At 43.9% G+C, this 17,340-nt stretch overlaps 1 protein-coding gene across 1 annotated transcript; it reads left to right on the top strand.

Moving 5' to 3' along the window:
* Positions 1 to 595: 595 nt before the first annotated feature.
* On the top strand, positions 596 to 17,289 carry mcm3l (MCM3 minichromosome maintenance deficient 3 (S. cerevisiae), like). Its single transcript, XM_021604492.2, has 17 exons — positions 596 to 986; positions 1,087 to 1,199; positions 5,585 to 5,793; positions 5,944 to 6,074; positions 6,192 to 6,430; positions 6,593 to 6,701; positions 8,651 to 8,804; positions 9,132 to 9,263; positions 9,523 to 9,731; positions 10,869 to 11,043; positions 11,140 to 11,266; positions 11,424 to 11,574; positions 14,094 to 14,234; positions 14,350 to 14,435; positions 16,368 to 16,444; positions 16,623 to 16,695; positions 16,985 to 17,289. The coding sequence occupies exons 1-17, from the start codon at positions 927 to 929 to the stop codon at positions 17,193 to 17,195; spliced, it is 2,397 nt and encodes a 798-aa protein (XP_021460167.2). The 5' UTR covers positions 596 to 926; the 3' UTR covers positions 17,196 to 17,289.
* Positions 17,290 to 17,340: the final 51 nt, after the last annotated feature.

Below are 17,340 nucleotides of genomic sequence, written 5' to 3'. Positions count from 1 at the left end.
CCTTGTAAAGATCCACCACATTGCTTTCACCTTTCCTGATTCTTCTAATTAGTGCAAATGAGGGATGAAGGCCCAACTACTGAGATGCACCAAAAATTATCTATTATATTGACAAGCGCGGCGTGGCAATTCTAACGACGGAAATACTTATCCTCAACAAGGGGGATCGATTCATCTCGCCCGGGCACACGTGTAGGCGTGTTTCACACCGGCATAAACCAGGCGCTGTGCCCCACTCTGTCCGAGGGCGAAGTCGGCTCAAAACATTAACTAGTCATGAGTAGGATACTGTGTTTTCACACGCAAAAGTGATTGCTTTTGATAGAAACGCTTTATATGACTTCCCAATGAAAACTAGTTTGAAAATTAAAACATTGATTTTATGGAAAAGATAAATATGTTTCTGGATGATGCACCAGGCTGTCTTGTTGCCAACATGACAGTGGCTCAGATTACTGTTCGATTCGCCCCAGGCCAGATTAATCGAACCCCCTCAATGAACCCCCTCAATGATTGGAGATCAGGTGGGACCATTCTAGCCAATGAGAGGGAAGATACGCGTTGCTATACTCAACATTGCCAGAATGCCACGTGCATCCATTTATAGCAGTATATGTTTAACCGTTTAAACATTACGAAATGTATATTTAATCAAAAAAAGTCTCACATAATTCTACTCTCATATACCTCCTTACAAAAAAGGGTTTATCTCACATAGACAGATTTTGGCAGAATAAATCCTATCGATTCGCCTGTTCCTTTCTGCATGCACTCACCCTGATTAGAAGTGTAAAATAACACCTGTAGATTTCTCAGTCCATCACACCTGCACATTTAATTACCCCAACCTGAATCTGGCCACGGCTTCTTGCCAGACTACAGTTTACCTGGAGGAGAAGTTGTATTTGCCCTGGGAAGGTGTTGAGATGGAAGATCTGGAACTGAGAGAGGCGCAGAGAGAATACTTGGACTTTCTGGATGACAATGTAAGTACAGAGGATAGTAGAATGTGTTACATAAAAATCAATCAAAAGTGCGGCTATTAATGTGAGGCAATGTAAGATGTGTTGCTTATTTATTTTGTAGCAAGATCAAGGAGTTTATCATGAGAGGGTCAGAAGTATGGTGTCAGAAAACCGGTGCCGCCTCATCGTGAACATCAACGACCTGAGAAGGAGGAACGAGAAGCGGGCCAAAGCGTGAGTATAGACCCTGACAAACAAACCCAGTTATTACTCGAGTTTCTCACGTTGGACATTGAGTGAAGAGGAAATTCCCATCTTTTGGAGGGCAGTGTAAGTATTTAACTTATTAACTAAATGTTTTTCAGCCCTTAGCCTTGATTAGGGTTTTAACCTCTCATTTTACATATCGAATCATGGTTATACCTTTACAAATTGTCAGTGCTATCCGAGACCCTTACAACGTCCATAATCTTGATATTAAATGTAAATTCCAATTAGGCGGAGAGATTAAATGTAAAGTACAATGGGGGGGACTTCCCAAGGATACCTAATAGCACGTATCATTTCAAAATGCCCCCCCTATAGGTTCAGAGATCAATCACAATGTGATTAGAAAACGGAAAAAGCGGTTGTTGCACATGTTTTCAGGGGAAGTGGAAGAGGCAGTGACACAACTTCTGAGTTTGACCACTAAACCCACAGGTGCAACATCGAGACTTCCTGGAAGGCTTGAGTAACAGACCAGGTTTTGAGAAGTGAAAAATTCCTCCTTAGTAGTTAAGTTTTGCCAAATCTGAAGGCATAACCTAGATTTAAGCCAATTTCATAAGTAGTTGAACATGTTATTACTCCAAACTTGTGAAAGTGACAAACTGACATGTTTTAATTTTAGGCAAAAACGACTTTTATATCAAAGGAGTGCCTTTGATTTGATGGCCTGCACGTGTAGTTTGGCTCAAGATGATTGTTAGACCAACTCACAATGACTACAAGTGAGATCAGGGATTTCTATTGGAAAATCTGTTCTATCCCACCATACTGTACAGCCTTTGTTAACAAGGCAACATATCTTTACTCCACATTTACTGGATTGGTTGAACAGTGCAGGGAAAAAAAGTGGCCCTAAACCCCATTTTTTTAAAATTATCCCACCCCAACCATGTGAAAAAAATTGTAACAGTATTTCTGATTGTCTTTAACTCTCTGTATACTTTTAATGTGGGGCTGTGACAGTTACTTGCAAATGAGTGACATAATGTCTTAATTCACCACTACTAATGAGATGGGTGTGCTTGATGCATGTTACGTTTGCTCTTCTAAGTCAGGGGACGTGGTTGTTTAATCTCTGCGGTCACATCCAATCTGGATCGATATTTGGTTTTAATGCAGATGATGCTTTCAAAAATACATGGTAGAATCATGTCAATTATCTTCAGGTCGATGCTCTAGCAAAGGGGCCCGGGTTCCTGAGTTGGAATGCCCAGTTGAATGACAGTTCAAAATGATTTTTCCCAGTCGGACCCCCCCAGAGTTCCCAGTTAGTGACCCATGAATGTGTTGTCTGCAGCATTCGGTCACATGACAGCTCGTTCAGCTGTTCAATTTAATTTACCAGTATGTCAACTGAGCCAGGGATCACAGTCAAATGGAATGGAAAGTAGGTCCCAAAATGGTCTTTCCTAGCATTGGAGGTGAGCAGCCATCACTCATGTGGGACGCTTACTGATGCTGTTTTCTGTTAGAAACATGCACAGCCGAGGGAAGGGGGCATGGTTCGCATTTGAAATACTCTCTCTTCAATAAGTATTCTTTCCTCTGAATCCACTGACTCGGTCGCTCGTCTGTAGAATGTTTTTGTATTTCCCCTGCATGCTTGCGTTCAGTTCGTTCAGTTTATCAAATACACTGCCGTAAAAAAGTACACTGAACAAAAATATAAACACAAATTAAATAAAAGATCCCAGAAATGTTCCATATGCACAAAAATCTTGTTTCTATAAAATTGTGTGCACCAATGTCTTTACGTCTCTGTTAGAGTATTTCTTATTTGCCAAGGTAATCCATCCACCTGACAGGTATGGCATATCAAGAAGCTGAATAAACAGCATGAACATTACACAGGTTCACTTTGTGCTGGGGACAATAAAAGGCCACTCTAAAATATGCAGTTTTGTGACGCATGTCATCCAAAAAGTTAGACTTTTGGATCATCTGTCCACAGAACATTCTTCCAAGATTCTTGATGATCATCCAGGTGCTTCCAGGAGCTGTTTGGTGAACTTGAGTCAACTTTTTGGATGACATGGGTCTCGTTATGCCAGGCAAAAAAACCAAACACTGCATTCAACAGTAAGAACCTCATACCAACAGTGAAGCTTGGTATTGTGATGGTTTGGGGATGCTTTGCTGCCTCAGGACCTGGAAGACTTGCCTTAATAGAAGGAACCATGAATTCTGCTCTGTATCAGAGCATTCTACAGGACAATGTCAGGCCATCCATCTGTGATCTGAAGCGCAGCTGGGTCATGCAGCAAGACCATTATTCTAAACACACAATCAAGTCTTCATGAAAATGGCTAAAAGGCAACAAATTTGAAGTTTTGGAATGGCGTAGTCAAATCCAGACCTTATCCCAATTTGAGATGTTGTGCAGGACTTGAAACGAGCGGTTCATGCTTGAAAACACACAAATGTTGCCGAGTTACAGCAGTTCTGCATGAAAGAGTGGGCCAAAATTCCTCCACAGCGACATGACTCAACTACTACATTAACCGTTTGGTTGAAGGTGGCACAACCAGTTGAGGGTAAGGGGGCAATTACTTTTCCCACACAGGGCAATTGGGTGTTGCATTACTGTGTTTATGTAATTGTTATTTGTTCCCTATCTAATATTAGGTTTTAGTTGGAGATCTGATAACATTCAGTATCAAAAATATGCGGAAGTTAGAAAGGGGGCAAATACTTTTTCACAGCCCTGTATCTCTGTTACATAGGCAAGGATACATTTTGTCATGACAGTCAACCAAGTATTTTTTTTATTTATTTTTTTACCTCCGTTGTGAATGACAACAGATCCCCTCTCAATGTGAAAAATCTGCCCAACACTCCTCGATAACCACCAAGTGTGAAATATATTTATCTAAAATATAAATACAACAATTTGGATGACTGGATGTCAGACTATCCCGCAGGTGAAGAAGCCGGATGTGGAGGTCCTGGGCTGGCGTGGTTACACGTGGTCTGTGGTTCATTCCTGCAGTGAGCATGCCAATTGCACACTCCCTCAAAGTGTGAGACATCTGTGGCATTGTGTTGTGTGACAAAACTGCACATTTATAGTGGCCTTGTATTGTCCCCAGCACAATGTGCACCTGTGTAATGATCATGCTGTTTAATCAGCTTTTTGATATGCCACACCTGTCAGATGTATTATCTTGGCAAAGGAAATAAGCAAATGTGTGCACAAAATTTGAGAGAAATAAGCTTTTTCTGCATATGGAACATTTCTGGGAACTTATTTCAGCTCATGAAACATGGGACCAACGCTACATGTTGTGTTCATATTTTGTTCAGTAAAGAACTGTGGTGGATGCCAAGTGGTGGATTGTCATGTTCTGATAACATCGCCACATAGTTTTGCCAACAGGCATGCGCAGTGGATGTGGTTTGATGTAGTTATAATGCAGCAGGTAACTTCGATTGTTATCTGAGTTCTGTATTAAGCTCTTTTGCCGCTAGTTCCTCTCGGTGTATCATAAAATGCTTCCATATGAAGCTAGAGTGTAGCGGTCTGCCAGCCATAGATGGATCCCTATCTGTGCAAAAGCCTACCATTCGATTCCATGGAATCTGTTTTTCGTCAATATAGCCTCGCAGCACTCTGAACATCCAATCTCCTGTGCCGTTCCATGCTCGGAAATTGTGAGAAAGATGTGTCCTCGTGAATAGCATCCTCGGACATGTATAGCGATTTTGGGGGGGACCTGTGCATGGGCATCTCGGCCCTCAAAGCTATCGTCCATTTGGAGAGCATAAGCCGGGGAGTTTCTGATTGCTAGCAAAAGCATAAATTCTTACAAAGGTGTTTCTGTGAGTTTGTGCATCTGCCTCCCCACACATGGTGAAAACAATATCATTAGTGGCCGGTTATATCAGTCTCTGCAATAGTGTCATTGTGTAGTGGGAATGATACAAGTGCAACGGTCAAGTGTGGCCTTTTCCCATGATCTAAGGGCTCTCTCTGGTTGAACTTTACATTTTGATTCATTTTCATTCAGATTAAGGTTAACCAGAATATTATGTATTTTATTTCTTTTTCAGGATTTTGGAAATTCTCACGACACCATTATCATATCAGGTGAACCCACATGGGGTCGCAACCCCTAGCTTGGGAACTGCTGAGTAACTGAATTTCTTGTTCACTTAATTTTTCTCATTAATTCATGCACCTTGTTGGAGAGCGAGGTAGCGGCAGTGTTCCATTCCCTTTATTGATCCTTGAGTGACAAATGCCAAGTGGTGGATAAAATGTCGTAATTGGTTTGAGGCCTGTATTCCTGATTATGTTTAAAATAAATGAGAATTTGTTTATAAAATAGACTTTTAAATACTCTTTTCAGATTGCTGAAAGACTCCTTCATTGAACTCGTTGCTTTCCAAGGAGCTCTGAAGGACTTTGTTGCGTCCATCGACGCAACCTACGCCAAGCAGTTTGAGGAGTTCCATGTGGGGTTCGAGGGTAGCTTTGGAACCAAGCACGTGACCCCTCGAAACCTCGCGGCACGATATCTCGGGAACCTGGTTTGCGTGGAAGGAATCGTTACCAAGTGTAAGTATATAATGAATTTGAATTGCTCATTATCCAGTTGTATTCAGATTGATCAATTGACCATTCTTTACCACGCAACCTTTCTTGGTTCCTCCTTATTAGAATTACACTACTGCTAACAGCCTGCATGTGTTTCTGTCATTGTGGTAGGTTCTCTGGTGAGGCCTAAGATCACCCGTAGTGTCCACTACTGTCCAGCCACTAAGAAAACCTTGGAGAGGAAGTACACTGACCTGACCTCCCTGGACGCTTTTCCTTCCAGCTCCATATACCCTACCAAGGTGTGTAACTGTGCAATTTTGAATGGTGCTCTATCCCTCCCCATGCTCCACTATCTACAACATTCCTGCTACAGATATCACACAAACTTCTTTGCCACCTCTCTCCTTGGTCTATAGGATGAGGAGAACAACCCCTTAGAGACAGAGTTTGGGCTATGTGTCTATAAGGACCACCAGACCCTGACCATCCAGGAGATGCCTGAGAAGGCCCCTGCCGGACAGCTCCCCCGCTCTGTGGACATAATCGCTAACGATGACCTGGTCGACAAGGTCAAACCGGGCGACCGTGTTCAGATGGTTGGGATCTACCGCTGTCTGCCGGCCAAACAAGGAGGCTTCACCTCTGGCACCTTCAGGTGGGTGGGTGTGGGAACAGGTCTATCTATATGTGTTCTGCTTCCAAATAGTTTTGATGAAGGGTTGGGGTAAATTTCAATTCAGGAAGTAAATAAAATCAGTCCTGTTGCTTTTCAATTATCTTTTTTATTTTAGTGAACACAACCTTCTGTTTAATGCAGGACGATTCTGCTGGCCAATCACGTGAAGCGGATGAGTAAAGAAATCGTGCCAACCTTTTCTGCTGAAGATATTAATAAAATCAAGAAGTTCTGTAAAGCCCATTCTAAAGTAAGTCACTGACTCTAAAGCGTCTTGCATTGAACTCTGATGGGAAACTCTACTACAGTATCTTGTGGTAGAGCATTTTAAATGACGATAAAGGTGTTTCATACAATCAGACGATCGGATCACTTCTTGGCATGCAAACTGTTACATCACATTTGGTATACAGTGCATTCGGAAAGTATTCAGATCCCTTGACTTTTTCCACATTGTTACATTAGACTTTTTCTAAAATGGATTAAATGTTTTTCCTCAATCTACACAACTCCATATTGAAAAAGCAAAAACAGGTTTTTAGACATTTTTGCAAATGTATTACAAATAAACTGAAATATTACATTTACGTAAGTATTCATACCCTTTACTCAGTACTTTGTTGACGCACCTTTGGCAGTGATTACAGCCTTGAGTCTTCTTGGGTATGATGCTACAAGCTTAGCACACCTGCATTTGGGGAGTTTCTCCCATTCTCTGCAGATCCTCTCAAGCTCTCTCAGGTTGGATGGGTAGCGTTGGTACACAGCTATTTTCAGGTCTCTCCAGAGATGTTAGCTCGGTTTCCAGTCCGGGCTCTGGCTGGGCCACTCAAGGACATTCAGAGACTAGTCCTGAAGCAACTCCTGCATTGTCTTGGCTGTGTGCTTAGGGTTGTTGTCCTGTTGGGAAGTGAACCTTCGTCCCAGTCCGAGGTCCTGAGTGCTCTGGAGCAGGTTTTCATCAAGGATCGCTCTGTTCATCAAATCAAAATCAAATCAAATGTATTTATATAGCCCTTCGTACATCAGCTGATATCTCAAAGTGCTGTACAGAAACCCAGCCTAAAATCCCAAACAGCAAGCAATGCAGGTGTAGAAGCACGGTGGCTAGGAAAAACTCCCTAGAAAGGCCAAAACCTAGGAAGAAACCTAGAGAGGAACCAGGCTATGTGGGGTGGCCAGTCCTCTTCTGGCTGTGCCGGGTGGAGATTCATCTTTCCCTCGATCCTGACTAGTCTCCCAGTCCCTGCCGCTGAAAAATATCCCCACTGCATGACGCTGCCACCACCATTCTTCACCGTAGGGATGGTGCCAGGTTTCTTCCAGACGAGACACTTTGTATTCAGGCCTAAGAATTCAGTCTTGCTTCCATCAGACCCTTTTGGCAAATTCCAAGCTGGCTCTCATATGCCTTTCACTGAGGTGTAGCTTCCATCTGGCCACTACCATAAAAGCCTGATTGGTGGAATGCTGCAGAGATGGTTGCCTTTCTGGAAGGTTCTCCCATCGCCACAGAGGAACTCTAGAGCTCTGTCAGTGACCATCAGGTTTTGGTCACCTCCCTGACAAAGGCCCTTCTCCCGCGATTGCTAAGTTTGGCCAGGCAGCCAGCTCTAGGAATAGTCTTGGCGGTTCCAAACTTCCTCCATTTAAGAATGATGGAGGGCACTGTTATTGGGTACCTTCAATGCTGCAGACATTTTTTGGTACCCTTTCCCAGATTTGTACCTCGACACAATCCTGTCTCGAAGCTCTACTGACAATTACTTTAACCTCATGGCTTGGTTTTTGCTCTGACTTGTACTGTCAACTGTGGAACCTTATGTAGACAAGTGTGCCTTTCCAAATCATGTCCAATCAATTGAATTTACCACAGGTGTACTCCAAGTTGTAGAAACATCTCCAGGATGATTAATGGAAACAGGATGCACCTGAGCTCAATTTCGAGTCGCATAGCAAAGGGGCTGAAAACTTAAGTAAATTAATTAGCAAAAATTACCAACCTTCTGTTGCTTGTCATTATGGGGTATGTCTAGATTGAGGATTTTTTATTTAATACATTTTTGAACAAGGCTGAAAAGTAACAAAATGTGGAAAAACTCAAAGGGTCTGAATGCACTGTGTACCAGTTGGCTCATTTGATACCAATGCTCTTCAGTCATACACATGTCAGTTTTCTGTGTCATGATTGTTTTCCAGGATGTGTTTGAGCATCTGAGCTGCTCACTGGCTCCCAGTATACATGGCCATGAGTACATAAAGAAGGCCATTCTGTGTCTCCTGCTGGGGGGCAACGAGACCATCCTGGAGAATGGGACACGTATCCGTGGAGACATCAACATACTGCTGATAGGTTAGTCTTATAGTCAACCACTACTATTGATGGGTTGGAGTAATTTCTAAGACTTTTTTTGTGGTCTAGCTCTATGGTTGTCCTGATTCTTCTCTGCAAGTGTACACCTGCGCACTTCACGGGTCTAACCATGGTGGGAACTTCCTCTGGCTGGTGGGAACTCCCTCTAGCTGATGCTAACACCAATCCAATGCTTTCAAATCCATGACAGGAAGTGTGCAAGTGCACACTTTACACATTGTTGCACATCGGGATGTAGCTTAACATTGAACTCCATGCATGGCCTCTTCTGTTTGTCTCTAACCTGGTTGGTCTCTCTCTGGTCAGGTGACCCGTCGACGGCTAAGTCCCAGCTGCTGCGCTACGTCCTGCACACTGCTCCACGGGCCATACCAACTACAGGACGTGGATCAACTGGCGTGGGGTTGACCGCCGCTGTCACCACAGACCAGGAGACTGGTATGGAGAACTATTTTGGGATGTCATTTTTAATGATTGTGCTCTTGTTATTTGTCTGCATCCTGTTATTCCCGCTCCATCCACCTTCATAAAAACGGAGTTCCCGCAGAGAAAAATATCATTCTTGAAGCTGATACTCCTTCCTCTTCCACCTATTTACCATAATTATTATCCCACTCTGCATACCACTCACGCGATGCACACGCTTCTGTTCATACCCTTTCTCGCTATGTCTCCATCCTTCTCACTTCCTCTCCAGGTGAGCGGCGGCTGGAGGCCGGGGCTATGGTGCTGGCAGACAGAGGAGTGGTGTGCATTGACGAGTTTGACAAGATGTCTGACATGGACCGCACAGCCATCCACGAGGTGATGGAACAGGGCCGTGTCACCATCGCCAAGGCTGGCATATTGGCCAGGCTCAACGCCCGCTGCAGTGTGCTAGCCGCCGCTAACCCAGTCTACGGCAGGGTGAGGCGAGCTAATGCTAACCCAGTCTGTCTATATAATCTAAGACCATGTATAGTGCTGTGAAAAAGTATTTGCCCCCTTTCTAATAAAGTGATCTTGAGTGAACAAAAAACATAACAATTACATATTTCATGAACAAATTTCTGCAACACCCATTGGCCCCTTACACTCGGAACTGTTGTGCCACCTTTAGCTGCAATGACTGCAATCAAACGCTTCCTCACGTCGCCGTGGAGGAATTTTGGCCCACTCTTTCAGGCAGAACTGCTGTAACTGGGCAACATTTGTGGGTTTTCAAGCATGAACTGCTCGTTTCAAGTCCTGCCTCAACATCTCAATTGGGATAAGGTCTGGACTTTGACTACGCCATTCCAAAACTTCAAATTTGTTGCCTTTTAGCCATTTTCATGTAGACTTGATTGTGTGTTTGGAATAATTGTCTTGCTGCATGACCCAGCTGTGCTTCAGATCACAGACGGATGGCCTGACATTGTCCTGTAGAATGCTCTGATACAGAGGAGAATTCATGGTTCCTTCTATTAAGGCAAGTCATCCAGGTCCTGAGGCAGCAAAGCATCCCCACACACGTTGCTGATTTTAAAGCAGTTATGCATGGAAGAGTGGGACAAAATTCCTCCACAGCGATGTGAGAGACTGATCAACTACAGGAAGCATTTGGTTGCAGTCATTGCAGCTAAAGGTGGCAAAACCAGTTTGAGTTTAAGGGGGCAATTACTACTTCACACAAGGGAATTAGGTTTTGCGTAACTTTAATTAGATAAATAAAACTGACTTATTCTAATATTAGGATTTGGTTGAAGATCTGATTTAACATTCGGTATCAAAAAAAAAATTCACGGCACTGTATAACAGGATGTCACAGCTACTTGCCAATAATCCTCCATCTCAATAACTGGAATACATGGACTTTCCTCACCGCCTTCTTAATGCACCGTCATTGGGCTCGACCTGGACAAGGCTTTGCATAGATTCGCCAATCTTGATCACATAAGTTGTTTTTTGGGATGCAAGTTCATTTGTAGGTTAGTAATTCTTTGTGCGGATCAATCCATTTTGTACACACTGTTCATGTCTCCGTGACAACCTATGTATGTTTTCTCTTACCTTTCCTTACAGTACGACCAGTATAAGACTCCCATGGAGAACATTGGTCTGCAGGACTCTCTGTTGTCTCGGTTCGACCTTCTCTTCATTGTTCTGGACCAGATGGATGCAGACAGTGACAGGAAGGTTTCGGAGCATGTTCTACGCATGCACCGCTACAGAGCACCAGGGGAGCAGGAGGGAACAGGTGGGGTACACTACTGACTAAATACACATGCTAATGCACCGTGGATTTTTGTTGCTCACTATCTGATCTGTTGATTGATGCCCCTGTACCCTGCAGCCATGCCCATGGGCAGCACTGTGGATGTGTTCGCCACGGAGGACCCCAACCTCACAGAATCCGCCGAACAGGAACTCCAGATCTACGAGAAGAAGGACAATGTCCTGCACGGACACCGGAATAAAAAGTATCCAGCAAAACCTCCATTATTACACACGTAGTACATTACACATTATGTTCTTATAGAACCCCCCCTGCCTTTCTTATAGAACCCCTGCCTTTTTCTGAAAATCCATGGCTGTGTGTGTTAACCCCTTTTTATGATGGTGTCTGTCATCCTCCAGGGAGAAAGTAGTTACCATGGAGTTTATCAGGAAGTACATCCACGTGGCTAAGCTGGTGAAGCCTGTTCTAACCCAGCAGGCCTCAGACCACATAGCAGAGGAGTACTCCAAGCTCCGCAGCCATGACCAAGTGAACGCCGAATCAGCCAGGGTCTGTAGTACTTACATACACTATATTACCAAAAGTATGTGGTGGACACCTGCTCGTTAAACATCTCATTCCAAAATCATGGGCATTATATGGAGTTGTCCCCCCCCCCCCCCCCCCCCCCGCTGCTATAACAGCCTCCACTCTTCTGGGAAGGCTTTCCCCTAGATATTGTAACATTGTTGTGGGGACTTCCTTCCATTCAGTCACGAGCATTAGTGAGGTCGGGCACTGATGTTGGGTGATGAGGCCTGGCTCGCAGTCAGCGTTCTAATTCATCCAAAGGTGTTCAATGGGGTTGAGGTCAGGGCTCTGTGCGGGCCAGTCAAGTTCTTCCACACCGATCTCTACAAACCATTTCTATATAAACTTCTCTTTGTGCAAGGGGGCATTGTCAGCTGAAACAGGAAAGGACCTTCCACAAAGCACAGAATTGTCTAAAATATCATTGTAAGCTGTAGCATTAAGATTTCCAGTCACTGGAACTAAGGGGCCTATCCCGAACCATGAAAAACAACCCCAGACCATTATGCCTTCCCCACCAAACTTTACAGTTGGCACTATGCATTTGGGCATGTAGCGTTCTCCTGGCATCCGCCAAACCCAGATTTGTTCGTCGTACTGCCAGATGGGGAAGTGTGATTCATTACTCTAGAGTAGTGGTCACCAACCGGACTTCTCAATTTCCAAGGCATTTCTAGTTGATCTCCAAACATTTCTGTAAAAAACCCAACAATAAAACCTTCTGTTCCTATTTTTTTTATTAGTCTCGGGCTGTTGGTGATAAGTGCAGCCAATTCAGCTTCCCTGCGCGCTGGGTAGTCAAACTGTTGCCATTTCATGTGTCTGAAGGTACAAACTCCGCCTTTTCAAGTGCACTATGCCTCTGCTGGCCAATCAGATTGCTCAGATGACCGAGTCTGCAGTAACGTAGCAGGCATAAAAGAAAGCTACGGCAAAATTGACTTCAAAACGTTTACAAACATGACTAGAGAGAGACTGTTAACGAATACAGCAGAGCTGCTGTTTTTGAGTGAGTTCATGTTTAATTTCTTACTCTGCACTGTCAACACTTTGTATTCAACACTTTTATAAACCAAAAAATGCATGTTCTTCCTATTTCCACTCATCGCTACAACAAGCAGTGCAGCAGTAATGAATGAGTAGGAAAATGTATCTTGTTATAAGCGGCTTGGGTCTTTTTTAATATCAAGGAATATTTCACTTTCTCTGTTAATTGACGTAACAACATGAATTTGTCCATGAGGCAGAAGTAATGCGGTGCGACTCGTTTCGCCATCAGCTGGAAGACGGTGTACCTTTGGTCAGTGGAGGAAAAGGAGAGCGGAGGGATGTTGAGACGGTTCCTCAGTCTGCTGCTCTCTCCCTCCTCTGAGGCTGACCATCAGATGTAGGCACCATCAGCCCAGTAAAATAAGTAATACAACAATGGATCTATTACCAGTGTGATCATATAGCCTGCCTCAAATGTTGAAATATAATTTTAAATGTTCCAAACAATGCATTGGCAGATAAATTCAAGCAAAGCCAGTATGTGGTGATAATGTGTTGGGGCCTATAGCTTAGTGCACTAACCTCATTGCTACAACTGTTTTTAATAGGTTATTGTTGCATAGGCTTACATTTAAGTCATGGTAATAAAAAATCAGAGCGGTAGATCTCAGCATGCATTTTGACTCAAAGTGATCTTGACTCAGTTAAGGTTGACCACTGCTCTAGAGTGTTTCCACTGCACCAGTCCAATGGCAGCGAACTTTACACCACTCCAGCCGATGCTTGACATTACACATGGTGATCTTAGACTTGTGTGCGGCTGCTCTGCCATAGAAACCCTTTTAATGAAGCTTCCGACCAACAGTTCTTGTGCTGACTTTGCTTCCAGAGGCAGTTTGAAACTCTGTAGCGAGTGTTGCAACCGAGGATGGACAACTTTTACGTGCTTCAGCACTTGCCGGTCCCATTCTGTGAGCTTGTGTAACCTACCACTTCACTGCTGAGCTGCTGTTGCTCATAGACGTTCAACTTCAAAATAACTGCACTTACAGTTGACCGGGGCAGCTCTAGAAGGGCAGAAATTTGACGAACTGACTTGTTGGAAAGGTGGCATCCTATGATGGTGCCACCTTGAAAATCACTGAGCTCTTCAGTAAGGCCAATGTTTGTCTATGGAGATTGCATGGCTGTGCTTTTTATTTTTTTAATACCTGTCCGCAACTGGTGTGGCTGAAATAGCTGAATCCACTCATTTGATGGGGTGTCCACATACTTGTGTATCTTATCCGGCACTTTACTAGAGTCTAAAAGCTGTTTAGGAATTATGGAATACTTTTTTTATTATTGCATTGGGAATCCTTTCCTGATTGTTATGCCCAGTTAACAATCCTGTATGTAAAATGATGAGACAGGCAATCAATTAATCATGGAAAAATGCACTATTGGTTTGGCAGTGTCTGCTTCAAATAGACATTGTACTTTGTGTTGATGGGTTGTCTGCCATGTAGACAATGCCGGTGACAGCCCGAGCGCTAGAGACAATGATACGATTGTCCACTGCCCACGCCAAAGCACGTATGAGCAAGACCACAGACTTGGTTGACGTAGAGGCTGCTCTGGAGCTCATGCAGTTTGCCTACTTTAAAAAGGTAACGTTGGGATCAAACAGTTTGACACTGGATACATTCCTTGGAGACAAAATGATTAACTTTATGGATAGGCTTTAATTCATGTTGCTATGTATACTGTCCTGTCTACATGTAGATTCTGGAGAAGAGGAGGAAGGTTGTCGAGGACGACATGGGTGTGACTCCGAGCCAGGAAGTGGCCAGTCAGAGGACAAGCACCAGGTCTGAGCCCATATTCAAAAAGCAGCTCTGACTAAGAATGCTGGTTATAGGATCAGTTCAGCATTTTGGCTCATAATGAAAAAAATATACAATAGATTGTATATCGCTCTTTTCACTATGAGAATCTGAGGCTTCAATAAAAACAAACTAAATCAAATCTAGGGTTCTGGCAGGTCATGGACGATTTTCTTCTAGAGTGTCAGACGATGGGGGTGACCGTTCTAGTACAGTGCCTTGCAAAAGTATTCACCCCTCTTGGCGTTTTTCCTATTTTGTTGCCTTACAACCTGGAATTAAAATGTTTTTTTTGGGGGGTGGGGGGGGGGTGTTTATCATTTGATTTACACAACTTGCCTACCACTTTGAAGATGCAAACAACAAATAAGACAATATAATTGAACTAGTCACCCCCCAAGTCAATACTTTGTAGAGCCACCTTTTTTGCAGCAAATACAGCTGCAAGTATCTTGGGGTATGTCTCTATAAGCTTGGCACATCTAGCCACTAGGATTTTTGCCCATTCTTCAAGGCAAAACTGCTCCAGCTCCTTCAAGTTGGGTGGGTTCTGCTGGTGTACAGCAATCTAAGTCATAACACAGATTCTCAATTGGATTGAGGTCTGGGCTTTGACTAGGCCATTCCGGGACATTTACATGTTTCCCCTTAAACCACTCGAGTGTTGCTTTAGCAGTATGCTTAGGGTCATTGTCCTGCTGGAAGATGAACCTCCATCCCAGTCTCAAATCTCTGGAAGAATGAAACAGGTTTCCCTCAAGAATTTCCCTGTATTTAGCACCATCCATCATTCCTTCAATTCTGACCAGTTTCCCAGACCCTGCCGATGGAAAACATCCCCACAGCATGATGCTGCCACCACCATGCTTCATTGTGGGGATGGGTTTTCTCGGTGATGAGGTGTTTGGTTTGTGCCAGACAGTGTTTTCCTTGATGGCCAAAAAGCCCAATTTCAGTATCAACTGACCAGAGTACCTTCTTCCATATGTTTGGAGAGTCTCCCACATGCCTTTTGGCGAACACCAAATGTGTGTGCTTATTTTTTTTCTTTCAGCAAAGGCTTTTTTTCTGGCTACTCTTCCTTAAAGCCCAGCTCTGTGGAGTGTACGGCTTAAAGTGGTCCTATGGACAGATACTCCAATCTTCGCTGTGGAGCTTTGCAGCTCCATCAGTGTTATCTTTGGTCTCTTTGTTGCCTCTCTGATTAATGCCCTCCTTGCCTGGTCTGATGGTATTGGTGGGTGGCCCTCTCTTGGCAGGTTTGTGGTGCCATATTCTTCCATTTGGATTTAATGGTGCTCTGTGGGATGTTCAAAGTTAGATGTATTTTTTTGTAACCCAACCCTGATCTCTACTTCAAGTTTGTCCCTGACCTGTTTGGAGAGCTCCTTGGTCTTCATGGTGACTCTTGCTTAGTGGTGCCCCTTGCTCAGTGGTGTTGCAGACTCGGGCCTTTCAGAACAGGTGTGTGTGTGTGTATACTGAGATCATGTGACACTTAGATTGCACACAGGTGGACTTGAACTAATTGTGACTGGTTGCACCAGATCTTATTTAGGGGCTTCATAGCAAAGGGGTGAACACATGTGCACTCAGCACTCTTATTTTTAAACAAAAGTCATTTTTTCACTTCACCAATTTGGACTATTTTGTGTGTCCATTACATGAAATCCAAATAAAAATCAATTTAAATCACAGGTTGAAAGGCAACAAAATAGGAAAAACGCCAAGAGGGATGAGTACTTTTGCAAGGCACTGTATAGACACAAGGGAACCTGATCCCAGATGAGTGCTCTTACTGACATTTTTTGAATACAGGCTTATCTCAAGGATGTAGGAACTGGAGAGATTGGTTGCGTCAGACTAGGTGTGAATAATCCTAAATGGCTGCCTTTGTCTCCTTTCCTTCATGACCAGGAAGCGTAAGGAAAACATGGACGTGACAGATGCTGGGGCAGAGTCTGACCCTTATGAGTTTGAGGATGAGGAACACGGTAAGGCGCGCGCGCGCACACCCTGCATGTACAAGGTCTGTCTGTACCCCACCTGGTCACCAATAGAGCTCAGTTCTTAGGGTTATAAACCATTTCTCCATCTGCACCATTGTAAATACTTTATTTTGATGACTAAGAATCATCATACATTTCTCATCACTCTCTTTCTCCCTCCTAGCCCAGTCTATTCTGAAACACAAGAATACTACCTCTCAGAGCCTGAGGACAGGACAGGACATCAGACAGGACAGGTACATCTCCCCTCTACTCCTTTTTATTTCAGTAACCTTAACTCTACTGGACCTTACTGGTCACAGAGTACTGCACCACTTAGCTACTCTACTGTCAGAACTGGTGATTTTAGAGGTAAGCTACACCTTGTCAGGGATTGGTACTGCTCAAACACTAAACCAAATCAACCTCTAAGCCTGTTGCAGGAAGAATGGCATGTAAAAAATGATTAGCCCATTTATCCGCTCTTCAGAGACCGTCCAGGTGGGATGACGTTCGTTTGTGTATTCTCAAACCCCTCCTGCCCAGGCTGAAGCTGTTTAAGGCTGCTCTGATGAAGGCCTTCCAGACTACACGTTCCCAGTCTGTAGCGGTGACGGAGCTCATGACCCTGGTCAATAAGACCACACACGGTCAGGACGACCATGAGTTTGACGAGCAGGAGGTAGAGAAGCTGCTGGGGCACATGCAGGCCGACAACCAGGTCATGATGTCAGAGGGCGTGGTCTTCCTAATTTAGAGCTGGGGCAGCCAATCACAAGAGCCAGTCCCAACCTGTCTGGTCTACTCATGGTCATCATGAACTGTCTCTAATAAATGGGTTGAGCATGAAATGTGGTCTGGAGTTTGTTCAAATGTAAATGTGGAGTTATTGAAAGGCCCTC

The sequence above is a fragment of the Oncorhynchus mykiss genome, chromosome 5, assembly GCF_013265735.2.
Source record: "Oncorhynchus mykiss isolate Arlee chromosome 5, USDA_OmykA_1.1, whole genome shotgun sequence".
In the NCBI taxonomy this organism is placed as follows: domain Eukaryota; kingdom Metazoa; phylum Chordata; class Actinopteri; order Salmoniformes; family Salmonidae; genus Oncorhynchus; species Oncorhynchus mykiss.
Note: the sequence above shows the minus strand (reverse complement) of the source record. Positions and strands in the feature narration are given on the sequence as shown.